Raw genomic sequence first — 19,290 nt, forward strand, 5'->3', positions numbered from 1 at the left:
ATAGCCAATATCCATGCTGGAACAAAATACTGAATGATATGATGGAGAAGACGATTTTTATTTTTGATCGGTAGCAAGGTGAGATTAAGGATGCGTGTCATAGGCAAGGTGAAAAAGGAAGGATTTAATGGCTGGAGAAGGTAAGGAAGAACCTGGACGTAGCCTAATTCCTGATGTACCTGGGAAACCTTCATCCCAAGTCAAGGACCAGAAATATGGTGTAAGTCTTGACACAATCGGGGCTTACAGAAATGTCTGTAATTCCACCGTCCTTGGAATGCTAACAAAGGGAAAGGCTTAGTGGGCTTAAACTCTCAAACCCATTTTCAAGTCCCACCTCCTCCGTCAACACTTGGACTCCGCCTCTCTGAATTCAAAGAACAGGACTTCCTGGTGGGTTCGTGTCTTCTTCATTCTGATCTGAGTCCCAGCAGCTAACTTGGATAAGGTGTCGACTTCAGGAAAGGTTACACAAGTGTCCCACTATCTCTGAGAGCCCAGCCGCCGTTTGGGGAGCTGTGGATCCCAAAAACACAGCCCGCCCTGAGTTTCCCCTTTTTTTCATCTTTTTGACAGAAAGGGGTTAAATGGCGCCAGTGGTTGAGGCAGGTCTACGAACAGGGTGTTTATACAGCCTTGGAAAGACAGAATGATGGAAGAATACAGCATTGGATGTCATGGCAAAAGCAGGGTTGTGGTTCCCCATGGACTTCCATCACCATCCCACCATTCCCTAGTATCTACGCAGAATGCTCTCAGGCATCTTGGGGGGGGGGTTCTGGAATATGCTCCAAAGGTTTCCCGGAATGCTCTTGAGCCCAAACATTCGGCAGCTGGGGAAAGTTCGTTTCATGGGTCTCCTGGGTGGCTCCAGACAGCCCTATCTATTCCAGGCCCTACCAATGAAATATTCCCTTTACCGTTCGGCAGGTTGCCATGAACAGCTCCCGTTGAGGACTCTTCCAATACTCCAGGTATGTGATTACATTGTCCTTAACTAATTGGTAAATTGACAGCCTCAAACTTTGGGGGAGTTAGAGTTTAGTCTGGTGGCATGTCGGAGACCAACAAAATGTCCAGGTCATCAGCCGATGAGAGTCAGAACTCCAGTAATCAAATATGGTGCTAGAAATGTCAAAGGTTTATACCCCCAAATCTTGATGGTCTCTGAGGTGCTACTGGGCTTGAATCAACTTCCCCTTCTGCAGACCCCCAACATGGCTACCCTCGTGAAACTATCGGTCTTCAGACAGGATCCCACTTGTCAGGGGGCCGCTTTTCTGTCTGGCTTTGGATCAGTTTTGAATGACTCTATGATTCTATGATTCTATGACATGAGGGCATATGGGAAAATTCTACGCAGTCAGTTTTGTCCACACAGTTCAGTCAACAGGACACAGACACATATGTTAATGGGCCTTCCATGTGGCTAAGAAAACATTATAGAATCACAGAATCATAGAGTTGGAAGGAGCCATACAGGCCATCTAGTCCAACCCCCTGCTCAATGCAGGATCAGCCCTAAGCATCCTAAAGCATCCAAGAAAAGTGTGTCTCCAACCTTTGCTTGAAGACTGCCAGTGAGGGGGAGCTCACCACCTCCTTAGGCAGCCTGTTCCACTGCTGAACTATGACTGTGAAATTTTTTCCCCTGATATCTAGCCTATATCGTTGTACTTGTAGGTTAAACCCATTACTGCGGGATGACTACATTCATCAAGGGAGCTCATCCTTTGGCAGTTGGGTTATCGTTTGGGGCTTATGCAACTGGTTCACTAAATGGTAAGCTGCCATTTTTAAAATAGCTATCTAAATTCAGCTGTCCTTCCTTCCTTCCTTCCTTCCTTCCTTCCTTCCTTCCTTCCTTCCTTCCTTCCTTCCTTCCTTCCTTCCTTCCTTCCTTCCTTCCTTCCTTCCTTCCTTCCTTCCTTCCTTCCTTCCTTCCTTCCTTCCTGTCTACAGTTACTCATTCCTTTGTTTCTGTTCTCTGTCATCTTCCTCCCTCCCTCCCTCCCTCCCTCCCTCCCTCCCTCCCTCCCTTCCTTCCTTCCTTCCTTCCTTCCTTCCTTCCTTCCTTCCTTCCTGTCTACAGTTACTCATTCCTTTGTTTCTGTTCTCTGTCATCTTCCTCCCTCCCTCCCTCCCTCCCTCCCTCACTCCCTTCCTCCCTTCCTTCCTTCCTTCCTTCCTTCCTTCCTTCCTTCCTTCCTTCCTTCCTTCCTTCCTTCCTTCCTTCCTTCCTTCCTTCCTTCGCTGTCAAGTCACAGCTGACTTATGGCAAACCTGTAGGGATTTCAAGGCAAGAAATGTTCAAAGGCGGTTTTCTTTTGCCTGCCTCCGTAATCACAACCCCGGTATTCCTTAATGGTCTCCTTTCCAAAGACTGAGCAGGCCCAACCCTACTTCTGAGATCTGATGAGATAGGGGCCAGCCATGTTTCTAGGCACTATCTAGTACTTATTTATCTTGAAAATGTCTAGGCAGCCTCTCCAGAGACTAACCTTGAAACCTTTATTTGTTTTGAAAGAGGATTATTTATTTTTCCAGAAAGGGAACCCATTGGTTTGGCAGTCTTGCTCACACTTGTTGAATCAAGACAGAGAGAGCGGCTAACAAGGAAAAATGCAAAGAATGAGAAGCATTTTCTATGGAGGTTTATACAAATGCTGGCAGGGGGCTCATGGGAAATGTAGTCCATGGACATCTGGAGGACCACGGGTAGACTACCCCTGCAATTGAGAAAGGTGTAACTCTGCTTAGGAAACAATGCCAATTACCTCATACTTATCCCCCCCCCAAGCTATTTACTGATGACCCTATTCTCCATGTCTTACCACAAGAAAGCAAAACTGAGTAAGTTTCAGAGGGTAGCCATGTTGAACTGAATAAGAAGCCCCATGACAGGGTGGCAAGTTTGGAAAGGACAACGTTGTCTGAAAAACACCGCAATCTGAAACAGAATGAGATGCCTCTAAGCCCAATTATTTCAATGGATGGAGAACGGGGTAACTCTGCTTAGGAATGCATTGTAGGTCAAAAATGAATTATTGCAATGGGCTGTAATGTCCCACAAAGGGCAGTGTTTTTCTCCCTCCTAGTACTGTATGCACAGGATACAACCCACCGTGCGTACTTGTGTCTCGACACAGCTCTATAATGGTAGATTGAAAGTGGGTCATAAAAGCTTAGGTTATGAGATGGTAACTGTCTAGAGCAGGGGTAGTCAACCTGTGGTCCTCCAGATGTTCATGGACTACAATTCCCACGAGCCCCTGCCAGCAGTCCACATGGAAGGCCCACTAGTAGTCCATGAACATCTGGAGGACCACAGGTTGACTACCCCTGCTCTAAAGCAAACATGTTTGGGGAATCACGTTGATACGTGGGGAAAAACGGATAAGCCCCCTTCGAAGTCGGGATCCCTGCTCCTTTCTCCATCACCAAAGCACTCTCAAAGACAGCACAGGTGCTCATTTTATGCCTTTTTATTGTGATCAACGCAAATACAAAGCATTTGTTACACTCATGAATCAAAACAGCTTACATAACAAATGCAAATGGGAAAAAAAAGCTTCCCTCCCCTCCCCCCCAAGCATCTGTGTATGTTGTTCCCTTTTTGCAATTTTATATACAGTTGTCTTCTTTTAAAAAATAAAAAAAAATCACACATTTAATTGTACATTCTCAAACACACCTTTGGACAGAAGGTTCATGTTAGTCCGTACGTCTTACAAAGCGTCTTTCAGACGTGTACAAATCTGATTGGCTGCTGGGTATGAGCCGGATGTTAGCAGAAAACGCACCACCCTGATTGGACGCTTTGGTCTAACCTCGTCCACCATTCACAGATCAGCACTGGGAAAAATCAGCACATAGAGATGCACTGCCCACCAAACCAAAACCTGTAGGCTGATGGCTGTTAGTGAGTCAGACCGGGGTGCGCACACAAACATCACCAATAGTTCTATGCATACTTAAACTATCACGCCATTCTCCAAAGGGATCCTCCCATCTAGGCCCGTTGAAGCCAGTGTGCCTCGAAGGGAGTAAATTTGCTTAGGACTGCACTGGGAACGGCTTTAAATACAACAGGAAGGAGGATACGGCAAGGAATCGAAAGGAAAAGTATATATCGATGATCTACAAAGAGTAGAGAAATGGAACTAAAAAAGGAGCCCTGTTGTGAACCTGCATGCCCTTGGCAGCCTACCGTTGTGGTTGCCAACCTTCAGGTGGAGATCTCCTGGAATTATGACTGATCTCCAGGTGACGGGCACAAGCTCCCCTGGAGATAAAGGCTGCTTTGGTGGGTCCACTCAGTGGCATTAGATCTCACTTTAGGCCTCTCCACTCCCCAGCCCCCATCCTCCCCAAACTCCACCCACCAGGATATTCTCAACTGGAAGGTGGCAATCACTTGCTTGACAACCAATTCTCAATCTGTTGCGCTCATTCTGGATAGAGGCAAGTTGGTGCTTCTCATGTGGCTTGCATTTGATGCCGTTGACCATGAGTTGGTAGCCAACCACCTCACCATGGCCAGAATATGGGGGACAGCCTTGCGATGGCTGATCTCCTCTCTCCGGAACCGAACACAGAGGGTAGCCGTGGGAGAGGAGCAACTGCGCAGTTACCGACTGTTGTGCGGAGTCCCGCAAGGGACAGTCCTCTCTCCCACGTTATTCAACACCTATATGTGCCCTCTGGCCCAGCTGGTCCGGAGCTATGGGACGGGTTGTCATCAATATGCCGATAACACCTAGCTCTATCCTCTAATGCAGGGGTAGTCAACCTGTGGTCCTCCAGATGTTCAGGGACTACAATTCTCATGAGCCCCTGCCAGCGTTTGCTGGCAGGGGCTCATGGGAATTGTAGTCCATGAACATCTGGAGGACCACAGGATGACTACCCCTGCTCTAATGGATGGCTGAACCGACTCCCCCATGGATACATTCACCAGTTGTTTGGAAGCAGTGACGGTCTGCCTCAAGCAGAGTCACCTGAAACTCAACCCTTCGAAGATGGAGGTCCTGTGGCTGGAGAGGAAGGGTTCAGATCAGGAAGCGTGTCTCCTGAGCCTAGATGGAGTACAGCTGGAGATTGCACCTCTATCCAAGAATCTAGGGGTGACCTTTGATGCCTCCCTTTCCATGGAGGTTCAGGTCATGAGGGTCACCAAGCTGGCGTTTTTCCATGTATGCCAAGCAAGGCTACTAGCGCCCTACTTGGCCCTGGAACACCTAGCCACTGTGATACATGTGACAGTCACCTCCAGAGTAGACTTCTGTAACTCACTCTACACTGGCCTGCCCTTATCCTTGACCTGGAAGCTGCAGCTGGTACAAAATGCAGCTGCGAGGGTCCTCAACATAACATCATGGAGGGCCCATATCCAGCCTGTGCTGAAGTAGCTGCATTGGTTGCCAGTGGTGTTCTGGATCAAGTTTAAGGTCTTGGTTTTGACTTTCAAGACCATTCGCAACCTGGGCCCAGTGTACTTGAGGGACCGCCTATCTCCTTATGCCCATAGCAGGGCATTATCATCTGAGAATCTAAACAGGCTAGTGGTCCCTGGCCCAAGGGAGGTCCACCTGATCTCAGCCACGGCAAGGGCCTTTTTGGTCCTGGCCCCAACTTGGTGGAATGAGCATATAGAATATAGAGATGCTGACACTGTCCCTTCAATGCTTCAACTCATTATTACACAGCAAATCTGCATTAATCTACCATGTTAACTTATCATGACCTGCTAAAGTAGGAGACCTCCTAGCTTCTTTGCCCAGCAGAGCCTTATATACTGGCATGAGGAAATAGGAGGGTGGAAACCTTGCATCTGCATATGCCTCACTGTCATAGAATCATAGAATCATAGAATCATAGAATCATAGAATCCTAGAGTTGGAAAGGATCTCATGGGTCATCTAGTCCAACCCCCTGCACTCAGGACACTCACATCCCAATCGCTCATCTACTGTCACCTGCCACCCCCTTGAACCTTCACAGAATCAGCCTCTCTGTCAGATGGCTATCTAGCCTCTGTTTAAAAATTTACAAAGAGGGAGAACCCACCACCTCCCGAGGAAGCCTGTCATGATGATGTCACTTCCTGTAAAAACAGTAGCTCCTCTAGCATTTTCAAAAACCCCATGGTAAAACCATAGAGTTTTTGTCAATGTGCAAAGTGCCTAAAGACGCCACTTCCAATGTTTACCAGAAGGGATGATCGTCTGCTGGCTCCATCCCCCCTCCAATTTCTCCTGCAGGGTTGCTGGCTATAGCCTGTCAACCATAAACAGGTGCCCTATGCACGGTCAGAAGCAGGCTTGCAAACTCTCATCCCAAATCAGGCATCTCCTTCTAAGTCCACTGTCTTCATCTCAGCTTAGGACTGCACTTGGGGGGGGGGGAGGGGATTCAGTCCAATGGGTTGGATCCAGACTAAATTTTCCATCAGCAGAATGGCCACTTCCTGCCTCACTCCACTGACTGTGAGCAATGAAATAGGGGGAAGAGGAATCTGCAGCGAAAAGGGCAAACTGGTGGGAATCACTGTTTGGCCTGGATGCAACTCAAGGCTGAGAGGACGTTGTCATGAGGATCTTCTCCTTCAAGGCGGCAAGGGAGGAAGGAAACCGTGTATTTCATGAGAAAGCCAAGAGGGGAAAAGACTTCTCATTATGGCAAAGAAGCTGAAGGAGAGAACTGGTCTTCGCCAACTCATTAGAGGTACCCACGGAGGAACGCTGAAATTCTCATTACTCAAGGCTGAAATCTGCATTTGCATCCTCCCAGCATTATTTTTGCTTTGTCAAAAACCTGTTGTCAGAACATGGCTGTTTCCTCTGTTTCCCCAGCGAGCATTTATTCCCAAACCTTCATTATATTATATTACATGGCAAAACAAGGCTCTCAATCAAACCTTAGCAAACGCCCAAGAAAGGTGCGCTGCTATCAATAAAGAGAAAACAAATCACTGCAAACTCGCCTCTTTTTGCCATTCTTTTCTACCACTGTTTCCTCATTTCCTCCAGTTCCTTCTCAGGGCCTGTAAGACGGCACACACCCTCCCTGCCTAGAGCCGAGGCTGGGGCGATTTAACCTACAAGGGGTCTCCTCTTCTTCCTCTGCTGGCATATCTTACCAACTTTGCAGGCAAGATGGAGGGTGGCTGGGGGAGGCAGTGGGGGCTTCCTTAGTTGCTGACAGTTAATTGCTAGTTTTTGTATTTTATGCTGTTGTAATTAGTTCATTTTCCGTTTTCATCTTACTGCTGCGAACTTCCCTGAACCCACTTGTGGAGAGGGGCAGGATTGAAACTCAGGACGTAAGCCGCCACGAGCCAGTTCGCTGAGAGCCGCGGTCGTAAAAGTCCAAGTATAAATCAATAAAGTAATAATAGGAATAATAGTAATGATAATAATGGACTCCATCTGCCTAAGACTCAGACTCGCCTGATCAGACTTGTGCTCTGTGGCTCAGCTGTGATTTTATAAATTGTCAACATCTAGGCTGAGTCGAGTATAACAGTGAATGTGATTTGCACACCTTTCTCTGTCTTTAATTCCTTTCTAGAATCATAGAATCATAGAGTTGGAAGGGGCCATAGAGGCCATCTAGTCCAACCCCCTGCTCAATGCAGGATCAGCCCAAAGCATCCTAAAGCCTCCAAGAAAAGTGTGTATCCAACCTTGGCTTGAAGACTGCCAGTGAGGGGGAGCTCACCACCTCCTTAGGCAGCCTATTCCACTGCTGAACTACTCTGACTGTGAAATTTTTTTCCTGATATCTAGCCTATATCGTTGTACTTGTAGTTTAAACCCATTACTGCGTGTCCTTTCCTTTGCGGCCAATGGGAACAGCTTCCTGCCCTCCTCCAAGTGACAACCTTTCAAATAGTTAAAGAGGGCTATCATAGAGTTGGAAGGGGCCACAAAGACCATCTAGTCCAACCCCCTGCTCAATGCAGGATCAGCCCAAAGTATCCAAGAAAAGTGTGTATCCAACCTTTGCTTGAAGACTGCCAGTGAGGGGGAGCTCACCACCTCCTTAGGCAGCCTATTCCACTGCTGAACTACTCTGGCTGTGAAATTGTTTTTTTCCTTATCTCTAGCCTATATCGTTGCATTTCTCCTTTCTAGACTGAACTGCCCCTGAAGTCTTGCACACAGGCAGAGAGTCTAGGGCGGGGGTAGTCAAACTGCGGCCCTCCAGATGTCCACGGACTACAATTCCCACAAGCCCCTGCCAGCAAATGCTGGCAGGGGCTTGTGGGAATTGTAGTCTGTGGACATCTGGAGGGCCACAGTTTGACTATCCCTGGTCTAGGGGCACAGTTCACCAGCCTTGTCCACGGGGCATCTCTGGTTGTGTTCAGACAGCACGAGAGAATCGCGGTTCACGAAACAAATTCTCTTTATGCAACAGTGGCTAGAAACAATTCCACTTGTCTTCTAAAAATAGGTAGCCAGATGCCTCTGACAAACTGTGATTTTCAGCTTCCTCGGGGGGGAATTAATATCCCTCCTGTGGCCAAAAGGAAGGAAGAAAAATAGTGCGATGGCCAGATTGTGTCGTTTCTTCCCGTTCCATTGTAAGAACGTTTATGCTAAATCTTATTTCTACCGTTTTGAGTGATGGTAAATTAAGCGGCAGCTCATCTCAAGTTTCATTGGCAGTTCTCATTTTATTTAATTAAAATAAAATGATGGCAATATCATAATCTTGGTCGTGGGGGGGGGGAATGCACACCTAAGAAGAGACAGATTATATTGCGTTATGCTATGCTATCTTTGCCGGGGGAAATTCATGCTGCCGCACAATGGATCCATTGAACAAAACGGATCGTTCAGAATCAAAACAGTTGCCGAATGAACTGCCATGGCACAGTCAAAATTACAGGGCTTGATATTAACCTTGATATTAAGTATATTTAATAATTTATTTATTTCATGATTTATATACCACCCCTCTTGATTGCCCATCTCGGCTATCACTTAAAAGAAGGCAGGGAGCTATTCCTGTTGGACTTGAAATAATGGTCTTAAATTATGGGTTGAAAAGTATTATGTGTGTGTCTCTCTATCTCTCTCAGGCGTCTGAGAACAAAGTGGCTAGTGTCCAGGGAAGAAGGGTGGGAGCTGTAGCGGTAGGGCCTGATTGGCCCTATACCAACTTGGACATCTCGGACTTGTTCCACCCCCCGGGCTGTTTCACAAATATTATGAGGAACAATGGATAAGGATATTTTAAGGGTATTGTTGGGGCATTTTATTGTGTTTTATCGACTTCTGTAAACCGCTGTGAGACATTCATGAGTGGCGGTATATAAATATAATTATAAATAAATAAATAAAATGGCATGGCCACTGTGATCTCGAAAGCCAACTGTCTAGCACTGCCACCAAGGGAACAAAAATGTACATGAGTTTTGCAGGTCAATGAAGTCAGGGGAATTTGCTCTGGAAAAGGGTATGGCCCAGAAATGACAGTCATTTTCAGAGCCCCAAATTATGGAATGACAGAGGCTCACTGGCTGCAAATAACCAACATGACCCACACTAAGGCAACCTGTAAAGTGACAGTAAGGACCACTTAGTCAAATCTTGAAGCTCTATGGCAGGGGTAGTCAAACTGAGGCCCTCCAGATGTCCATTAGCTGGCAGGGGCTCATGGGAGTTGTAGGCCATGGACATCTGGAGGGCCGCAGTTTGACTACCCCTGCTCTATAGTATCATTTCCCCTCCGAAGATCCTTTCTGTCTGCGTGCCTTCTTGGCCGCTTTTGTAATTCAAGAAAAAAAGAAAAGAAATCAAAACTTCTATTGTAAGCAAAAGTTCATTTAAAAAATAGTATCGCAGCATCTGCTCTCCCAGCCTCAGCTGTGACCTAAAAACTACGTTACACTACACAAGCAAAATCCGTTAAGAATGAACCCTTAATATTCATAATGAAATAGGAGAAGCAAGATAAGATTTCTTTCTTTCTTTCTTCCTTTTTTTTTTTTTGGTTAACATTCAAACCGTTTAAGAAGCAATCTAAAACACCATAGCAGGGAATGAGTGAGAGAAACCCAGTTTGTCCTCTGTGTTTTGTGAGGCTAAGCTTTAAAAAATAAAATGCATATAGCGATATTAAATCACAGAATATTGCTCTCTCTATAGAAGACACTGAGTGGAACTTGGCCTGCAGCACATCCACGGCTGGAGAACGTAAGGATGTACAGTATGCAATAGGCTTGTGGTCGTCATGGTTACCCGGCAACGCAGCCTTGAGACCTTGTCGGTAATGACCACATTTTTTTTTCTGTTGCTGCTTTAAAAAAAGCACCACTACATCAAGCTCTGTGAGAGAATAACTGCAGCTATTGGGGGAAGGGGGGGGGATGGAATTGATCCCAGGGATGGCTTTTGCGAAGGATCGGCCACGGGCTGCCCAGAGATTATGTCGTGCATAATATCCAAAGCTGTATTGCAATGTAGGTTGCATTGGGACGCCACAACGAGCAGGTTGAAAAGCCACACCTGGGGGGGGGGCTCTCGATTCATCCCACCTCTGCCCCCACGTGGTGATGAGCTAACCTATACATTAACGTTTTTCGTTCATTTTCGGCTAACCTTACGTATTCCCCACAGCCACACAGCAGCTGCAGCATATTGCTTATTAAAAAGAGAGAAAGCCCAAATAGGTTTGCAATGGAACTAGGGGGGAAGGAAGGACTCTTGGCCCATTCTGCACATGTCAGATAACGCACTTTCGATGCACTTTCAAAGTGGATTTTCCTATTCTGCACAGGAAAATCCAGATGTAAAAGCACTTTGAAAGTGTATTATCTAGTGTATTATCCAGAGCATGGGCGCTGGATGGCTCATGCTAGCCTAATCCTCTTTAGATCATGGAATCTAAGCAGGGTTGGTCTTAATTAGCACTTGGGTGGAATACCTTGAAGGAAGTCTGTCTCTTGCCTGAAAAGTCTATGGGGTCACCCTAAGTTAGCTGTGATTGGATGGCACTTCCAACTACCTATGGAATAATAAGAATAACACCAAATGATGTAATTACTTTATCTATCAGGCAACGTGGGCAGGCAAGGGTCATTCCGGGGGAGAGGGAGGATTATGCTGCATAATTTAGGGACAGCCCAAAAAATCAGATGCACGAGTGCAGAGCAATTTTGGAATTTCACTCTTCCCAAAGCATTCCCAAACTCTCTTGCTCTTTTCCAAATGTATGAAGAGCTAATAACAAAGGTTTACATTATTCAGCTCCCCTCCCCTTCCCCCCCCCCCCCAAATCTATGGGTTGCAAAACTGTTACGCAAGCCAGCCAACTTCAAGGAGCGGATTTTGTATAGCGCTAAAAAAAGCTGCAGAAAAGTTTAAGCTTTGTTTCCCCCCCCCCTTTAAAAAGAAGAGAAAAGAAATCAGCAGCAGATGGAGAAGCCAAAGAACGGCTGACTTGCCTCTTGATCTAGCTGCTGGCATGCGCTGTTTTTTTTTATTTTCGTTTCAAGCGAATCTAGCAAGACGGAAATATTTCACACCGAACAGTCATACGATCGACAAGCAGGTTCACAAGCCGGTGCCCTTAAAAGCTGGTTTGGAGCACTTTAGTTAACTGTCAAAGAAGGCAATAAGATCTTCTCCCTTTCCAGCAGGCAGAAGTGAATGGAACGAACAAAAGGCTTATTGTTAAAAATTTTTGTCTGATGGATCGATTGTATCGGTTGCGCTCATGAGATTTCCCCCTAACGGCAGGCAGTTATCCCTGTTCCAGTGAGAGACACCTACCAAGGGAAGTCATATCTGTAAAAAGAGAGAGAAGTCACTTGGGCCAGTTTTCCCCGCGAGATGGAACGCGTGGTCCGCTACAACGCTTTCTCATTGTGTATTCATAGAATCATAGAGTTGGAAGGTGCCATAGAGGCCATCTAGTCCAACCCCCTGCTCAACGCAGGATCAGCCCAAAGCATCCTAAAGCATCCAAGAAAAGTGTGCATCCAACCTTTGCTTGAAGACTGCCAGTGAGGGGGAGCTCACCACCTCCTTAGGCAGCCTATTCCACTGCTGAACTACTGTGACTGTGAAATTTTCCCCCCTGATATCGAGCCTATATCGTTGTACTTGTAGTTTAAACCCATTACTGCGCGTCCTCTCCTCTGCAGCCACATTAGCATTAATTGCCGCGCGGCATTTCTCTTTGTTCCATGATATGAGGTTATGCATAACCCCAGCAGTACCTCTTTCCGCATTTCAGGCAGTGGGTGGGTTGAACAGAGTGCCTTTTTAAATGAAACCGGTCTTAAAAAATGCTCTTGAGGTCACAACACAGTAACATTGCGAAGATCCTCAAGCTGAAAGCGGAGTTACTGCTGATGCAGTTTTTAAAAAACTCTTCGCAGCCATTCAAACTGTAGTAAATGAGATAGTCAAGAGCTAACTGAAGCTTTATTAGGAGGGATATTCCACCCCTCAATTTCTTCTTTTCCCTTGCTTTCATTTCCCTAAGTTAGTTGGAGCTAAAAAAAAGGTAAAGGTATCCCCTGTGCAAGCACCGAGTCATGTCTGACCCTTGGGGTGACGCCCTCCAGCGTTTTCATGGCAGACTCAATACGGAGTGGTTTGCCAGTGCCTTCCCCAGTCATTACCCTTTACCCCCCAGCAAGCTGGGTACTCATTTTACCGACCTCGGAAGGATGGAAGGCTGAGTCAACCTTGAGCCGGCTGCTGGGATCGAACTCCCAGCCTCATGGGCAAAGCTTTCAGACGGCTGCCTTACCACTCTGCGCCACAAGAGGCTCTTTTAGTTGGAGCTAGGCTGCTAATAAAGTTGTGTTCTGCAGCTCCTGTGAGTATCTAGATTTATTTACAAAGCCTCCTGTGAGCTTTGCTGAGCAAAAGCCACACCTGGCCTTGTCCGTTTTCTAAAGCTCTGGGGAGGTGCCGGGAAGGTTCTTGGTGGGCACCACGTTGGGGACCTCTGTTCGAGAACGGTTCCAGTGTCTGCTCCCCAGTCTCTGGAACGTCTTTCCCGAAGCTGTGACCGAGGAGGTCCTTGACATGGCTCTCTAATTGTTTTCAGTGACTTTGTAGGCATTTTCATTGCACGTGGTTTCAATCATTGATACAACCTCCCTTGCAGCCAATTTTGCCCCAAGGTGGGTTGCAAGTGCAATGCATAAAACAGGGTTGCCATGACAGCGGAGCCGAGAGCTCACGAGACGTTCGCCAAAGAGCGAAAACGATGGTCCTCAAACCTTTGCCTGTTGGGTCGACTGGGCATGTTCAGAGCGGCAGGTTTCCGTTTGCAGCGAATGACGGCAGGACAAGAGTTCAGATTTAATCAAAGCCTCAACTCTTTCCCTTTTTGTGCTATGGCTGTGTGCCTGGGAAGTACCAAAGGACCTTTAAATAAAGGAAACCCGGCATTCTAGCTGTTCAGATGCTTGCCATGTAGAGGTGCCCAAGGCTTTAAAGAAGGACTTTTTAAATACCCAGCACATCCCTTATATAGCCACGATGTTCACAAAAAAATCAAAATTGGTGCCTAGGAAAAGCATACATTCATCGTTTGGGGATGGGAAGGAGGTACGTTGGGAAAAACGCAAGCATGATCATCGCTAGCAATTGCAACCGTCTGACTGTCTCAGCAAATGTGACCCTAAGCTCAAAGCAATTGTGGCGCATAGCTGAACCCAGCCACACTGACCAATCTTGACCCTGGACATGGAACCCTGCAAGAGGCCCTGGAGCCATTTCCGCCATAGATTCAGCAAGCTCGGCTGAAAAGGGAAGCATGGCACAGCACAGCCTTGGGAAACGGGAAAGTGTCAAGGAAGGTGGGAAGGTTGGAGGGAGGCTGGTAGGAATGGGCTGTTCCACTAAGACAACCTCAAGGAGCTGAGTGGGCCTAAGGCCAGACAGGAAGACAGGAGGAGCAGAAGCTGAAGTGACCAGGTACTCACTCAGAGGCACAACAGGGGATGCTGCCGCTGGCCAGTGGCACAGAATGCATGAGAACAGAAGGAGAGCCATGCTGGATCAGGCCAAAGGCCTAACCGGTCCAGCCTTCTGATCCCACAGTGGCTCATCAGCTGCTTCCAGGAAGCCCACAAGCAGGATGACTGCACCAGCATCCTCTCACCTGTGCTCCTCGGCCACGGATACAAAGAGCCATTCTGCCTCTGGGACAGGAGGGAGTGGGTGTCCATCATGTCCATCAAGTTGCCACCAATCGTCCCGTGTGTCATGAGTTTGTCTACGACCCTTTTGAAGGCTTCCAAGATGGCAGCCATCTTTCCATCCCTTGACTGCAAACCTCGCAATTTAACTATGTGCTGTGTGAAGAAGCATTTACTTGTGCCTCTCCTGAATCACCTACCCTGGATGACCCTGGGTTCTGGTATTGTGGGAGAGGGAGAAAAGCTTATCCGAGCCTTCTCTCCACACTGTGCACAGTTTTGTAGTCCTCTGAAATGTCTCTCCGTACTTGTCTTTTCCTCTAGGATAAAGAGCCCTAAGTGTTCTACCCATTCCCAGGGGTGGCCAAATTGTAGCTCTCCAGATGTCCATGGACTACTACTACTACTATTCCCGTGAGCCCCTGCCAGCATAGAATCCTAGAGCTGGAAGGGACCTCCAGGGTCATCTAGTCCAACCCCCTGCATGTGCAATCTTACCTCCCATTTTAGTCCATGGACATGGGAATTGTAGTTCATGGACATCTGGAGAGCCCCAGTTTGGCCCCCATTGCTCTAATCCCTTGATCATTTTGCTTTGCTCTTTTCCGCACCTTTTCAACCACTCAACATCCTTCTTTCAGGGGTGCCAACCAGAATTGCACTCAGTAATTCAAATGTGGTCTCTGCACAGATTTGTATAAACATAGTCTATGGCCAGTTTGACTCCTTCTTTTCCTAACCATGGCCAGCGTGGAACTTAATGCAAAGTGGGGGGAGACTTCTGCTCTGCACCTTTCTCATGCTGCCAAGCCATGGCTCTTTATGGAGGTCCCGGGGGAAGGGGGCAGTTCTTCCAACTCCACCCTAGCTGGACTTCCATCTCTTGTGGAATGACTCTAAATTCTGGGGACCCTCATGGAACAGAACCCAAGGGATAATGAGAGAACGTCACCTGCCCTTTCCCCACTGAATAATCTAGTCCCTCCCCTTCTCTCTGATACCCACAAAGACCACAGTCATTACGGGGAGAAAAATGTTCACAGTGTCGTGGCCAGAACTCCCACGAATTCAAGGATTCTTGGGAAAACGACCTAGGAAGTTTATTACGGTTCCTTGGCTTTTGCTGAGTGGGGACAAATATGCTGTTTCTGCAACTCCGGAACGAGTGGAGAAACCGACTCAAGTCCTCCCTGGAGTCTCTAATGTGATCTATCTCAAGATCACATTAGGGACGCCATATGCCACCGCCCCCTAATGCAATTAGTAGGGCCTTGCATCACAGTACAACGGGTAGAAAGTGTCCTGGGCAGATACACTGCTGCCGAGATCGTGCCCATTGCCTATCTCAGTTTAGGGGAGTCCATTAGACTAAGCATTAATTTAATCATGGAGAGACCTGTATACCTTCCCCCTCTTTTCCAAGGTCACAGCACCGGTGTAACCTCCCTCGTTATTGAAAGAGCCAGCTAGACGGAGAATGGCCTGATCTCTCTTTTCCGACATAATGAGATTACTACATCGCTTATGCCTGGCTGAGGTTCTAATAAGGGCATTAACATCCCGTCCCCTGAAGCAAGGAATCAATCAAAGGCACTCAAGGAAAGACGGATATCTGACCTGGCGTAGTCATCCTCCATGAGCATGTGCTTTGGGATAGGCGAGTATCTTCCCGGAGAGATGGGAGCCAAGGATGCCTTGTATTCTAAAGTGCCGTTGTTGACTGAAGACAGTATATGGTTCTCCATTGGTGGGGAATAAGCTGGGGAGTCAAAAGGCAGGTAGACATTGAATGTTAGTGGCATGAACCGTGCGAGGAAAAGTACAATGCAGAGGCTAAGAGAAATCACATCTCTGCTATGGGAAGGCAGGCAGATTATTCTGATATTTGTTTGTTTTTGGAAATTTAGAATCATAGAATCATAGAGTTGGAAGGGGCCATACAGGCCATCTAGTCCAACCCCCTGCTCAACGCGGGATCAGCCCAAAGCATCCTAAAGCATCCAAGAAAAGTATGTATCCAACCTTTGCTTGAAGACTGCCAGTGGGGGGGGAGCTCACCATCTCCTTAGGCAGCCTATTCCACTGTTGAACTACTCTGTCTATGAAAAAATTTAGCCTGTCCTTCCCTGAGGGCTCGGGGCAGGCTACAATAAAAGATAGGTTTCTTAAAAATTTACAAATAAAATCTACATATTCAAAAGTACATCACTATGGAAACCATAGGACGGCATGGAATTGGAGGTAACTGTTGGTGGGCATGTAGTGGTGTATTTCTTGCATTGTGCAGAGGGTCAGACTACATCAAGGGTGGCCAACCTCTGGTTCTCCAGATGTCCATGGACTACAATTCCCATGAGCCCCTACCAGCATACTGACAGGGGCCCACAGGAATTGTAGTCCATAGACATCTTGAAAGCCACATGTTGACCACCCTTGGACTAGATGGACCTGGAGGTCCCATCCAACTTCTTGATTCTATGATATACACAACTATAACATAATGTACCCAGTCCTGCATCCGGTCTGGAGAGAGGAAGGGGTAGTATAGGCAGAAATCGGGATGGAAATCTTGCGATGGACTAGTGTCCATTTCAAGATCTAGGTCAGGAGTTCTCAATGTGGTCATCAGGGGCACCATCAACACTTTTCTCATTGTCCATGTTGACCTTGAAAGGTCATTGATCTACCCAGGATACGGTGGTTTCATGTGTTCATGTCATACAGCCCCATATTGCAGATGTGTCTGCTAAGGTAGAGATTCATAGGATTCATTAATGTGACGGGGAAGTCCCACCGAGTGCCAGTTGCCTTAGGGTGACTCATAAGATTTTCAAGAGACAATCGGGGGCGGTTGGCCATTGACCGCCACTGCGTAGCAACCTTGGACTTCTTTGGTGGTCTCCCATACTAACCAGGGATGACCTTGCTTAGCTTCTGGGCTGTCAACAGAAAATCAAGGAACCTTTCCAAGGCAATAGTCTTGTGATAATGTATATAGTGAATTCCAATACAATTTCTTTTATATTCATGAAGAAACAACCATAATGGTTTCTAGATAATTTCCATTTTCAGTGACTTCTTCAGTGGTTGAGTCCTCCAAAATCAGTTTGTTGTACATTAGTGGAAAAATCCTACAGCCTTTCCTTATATTACTATTTTAATATCAATAGGCCATTGGCTCAAAGGTTCCAGGGAATGTTAGTCAAAGACTGTAGGAGTCACTGAAAACGGAAATTATCCAGAAACCATTACGGTTGTTTCTTCATGTATATAAAATAAATTGTATTGGAATTCAATATATACATTATCACAAGAATATTGCCTTTGAAAGGTTTCTTGTTTTCCTGTCGATTTTCCATTGTGAAACTTCCTTTTTTTGTGTTGTAGTTTCTGGGCTGGCCTGGTGCCCCAGATCAGGGTAGGAATTAATTACTCTCAAGTTACAGCTGATCTATGGTGAACTATTGGGAGGAGGTTTCAAGAAGCGGAGGATGTATTGATCAAAAGTGCCATCAAGCTGCACCACTGCCACCTTTCCTGGTGTCCAGCAAGTGATAATTTATACGAGCCAAAACAAAAGACGCTCTAGCACTTACGATGGGTAATATCTGGCGGGCCATAGGGGTCGGTCATGTAAATAGTGGTGGGCTTCCCGACTTTTAGATACACTACGTCCGATGTGTTCTTCAATATTGCTACAGCTTCTTCATGCGTTACTTCTTCTAAACTGTAATTATTGACCTGCCGAAAGAAAAAGGGACAGACATGTTAGGCCAAACCAGGTACAGAAATAATTCATATGCTGAAGAGAAGATAAATGTTTACTCCAAGGTTGCAAGAGGTAGGCTAATTACATCAGAACAGCCCTGGGTCTCTAGACCAGCATCTTCTTTCCCACAGTGCTATGGAAGGATGCCTAAAATAGCCTACAATTTAAGAAAGGTAAGATACCATTTTGGGGGGGAAACAAGGACCATCTTTATTTTTTCATTTTTGCTTACATTCCAAAAGTGAAATAAGTGAGGCCTGCCTTCATCCGCTGTCGACATTGCCTTTCAACGACCTGACCACAAATTTTTCTATCTGAAGAAGCGATCAGTAACTCACAAAAGCTCCTAACTTGCCACAAATTTTGTTAGCCTACTCAAATACTTTGGCCACCCCATGAGAAGGAAGGACTCCCTGGAGAAGAGCCTAATGCTGGGAGCAATGGAGGGCAAAAGAAGAAGGGGACGACAGAGAATGAGGTGGCTGGATGGAGTCACTGAAGCAGTCCTAGAGGAGATCAGCCCTGCCTGCTCCTTAGAAGGCCAGATCCTGAAGATGAAACTCCAATACTTTGGCCACCTCATGAGAAGGAAGGACTCCCTGGAAAAGAGCCTAATGCTGGGAGCAACTGAGGGCAAAAGAAGAAGGGGACGACAGAGAATGAGGTGGCTGGATGGAGTCACTGAAGCAGTCGGTGCAAACTTAAATGGACTCCGGGGAATGGTAGAGGACAGGAAGGCCTGGAGGATCATTGTCCATGGGGTCACGATGGGTCGGACATGACTTCACACCTAACAACAACAATAAAGTGTTTCTGCACTCCTGCTCTTGCCTGCTGAATTTCTTTATCTGTTTAATTCTCTCAGTTCAACTGGTTAAGCAATGCCGTTCAACTCAGATGACAACATCCCCTTTCTGTTAAATCTCGGGAGTTTACAGACCAAGATTTCCCCACAACCACAGGGAAGTTTCACAGACTCAGGGTCAGTGTGCTGTGAAGCATTCCCTCAAGTTTTAAAGACACTGGCCTACCCCACTGTCCAAATTAGGCTCACCCATTTGCCAGCTGCCCTTATCAGCAATCTGTGGGGCAGTGTGCGTGTGGGGAGACAGGGAATCAGAGGTGCCAAATGGCATTTCTCACCGGCGTAACTTCTGGTGATGCATCCAGAAGCTATGATGTGGTGTTGACAGATGCCATTTCCCTAAGCCCTACCTCTACAGCTTCTGCCCCCCACAGTCTCCCAGTCTGCCCTTTGTGGGCAAACACAGTAGGAACCACAAGGCCCTAGAAAATATTCTCAGCTTTTAGTCCCTCCTCCCACTGTCCAAATGCCATGTCAGAG

General features: G+C 46.8%; 1 protein-coding gene across 26 annotated transcripts in view; it reads right to left on the reverse strand.

Moving 5' to 3' along the window:
• Positions 1-19,290, reverse strand: part of DLG2 (discs large MAGUK scaffold protein 2) — a 1,130,680-nt gene that overhangs the window by 376,820 nt on the left and 734,570 nt on the right. For all 26 annotated transcript variants that reach the window (XR_013231698.1, XM_077341322.1, XM_077341326.1 and 23 more), the window contains 2 exons: positions 17,773-17,917; positions 15,794-15,935 (listed from right to left, as the gene is read on the reverse strand). Coding sequence is in view for 25 of the 26 variants with exons in the window: in XM_077341322.1 (XP_077197437.1) it covers positions 15,794-15,935; positions 17,773-17,917 (287 nt within the window). In the remaining variant the exon portion in view is untranslated. The remainder of the gene's footprint in view (positions 1-15,793; positions 15,936-17,772; positions 17,918-19,290) is intronic.

The sequence above is a fragment of the Paroedura picta genome, chromosome 6 (genome assembly GCF_049243985.1).
Source record: "Paroedura picta isolate Pp20150507F chromosome 6, Ppicta_v3.0, whole genome shotgun sequence".
In the NCBI taxonomy this organism is placed as follows: Eukaryota; Metazoa; Chordata; class Lepidosauria; order Squamata; family Gekkonidae; genus Paroedura; species Paroedura picta.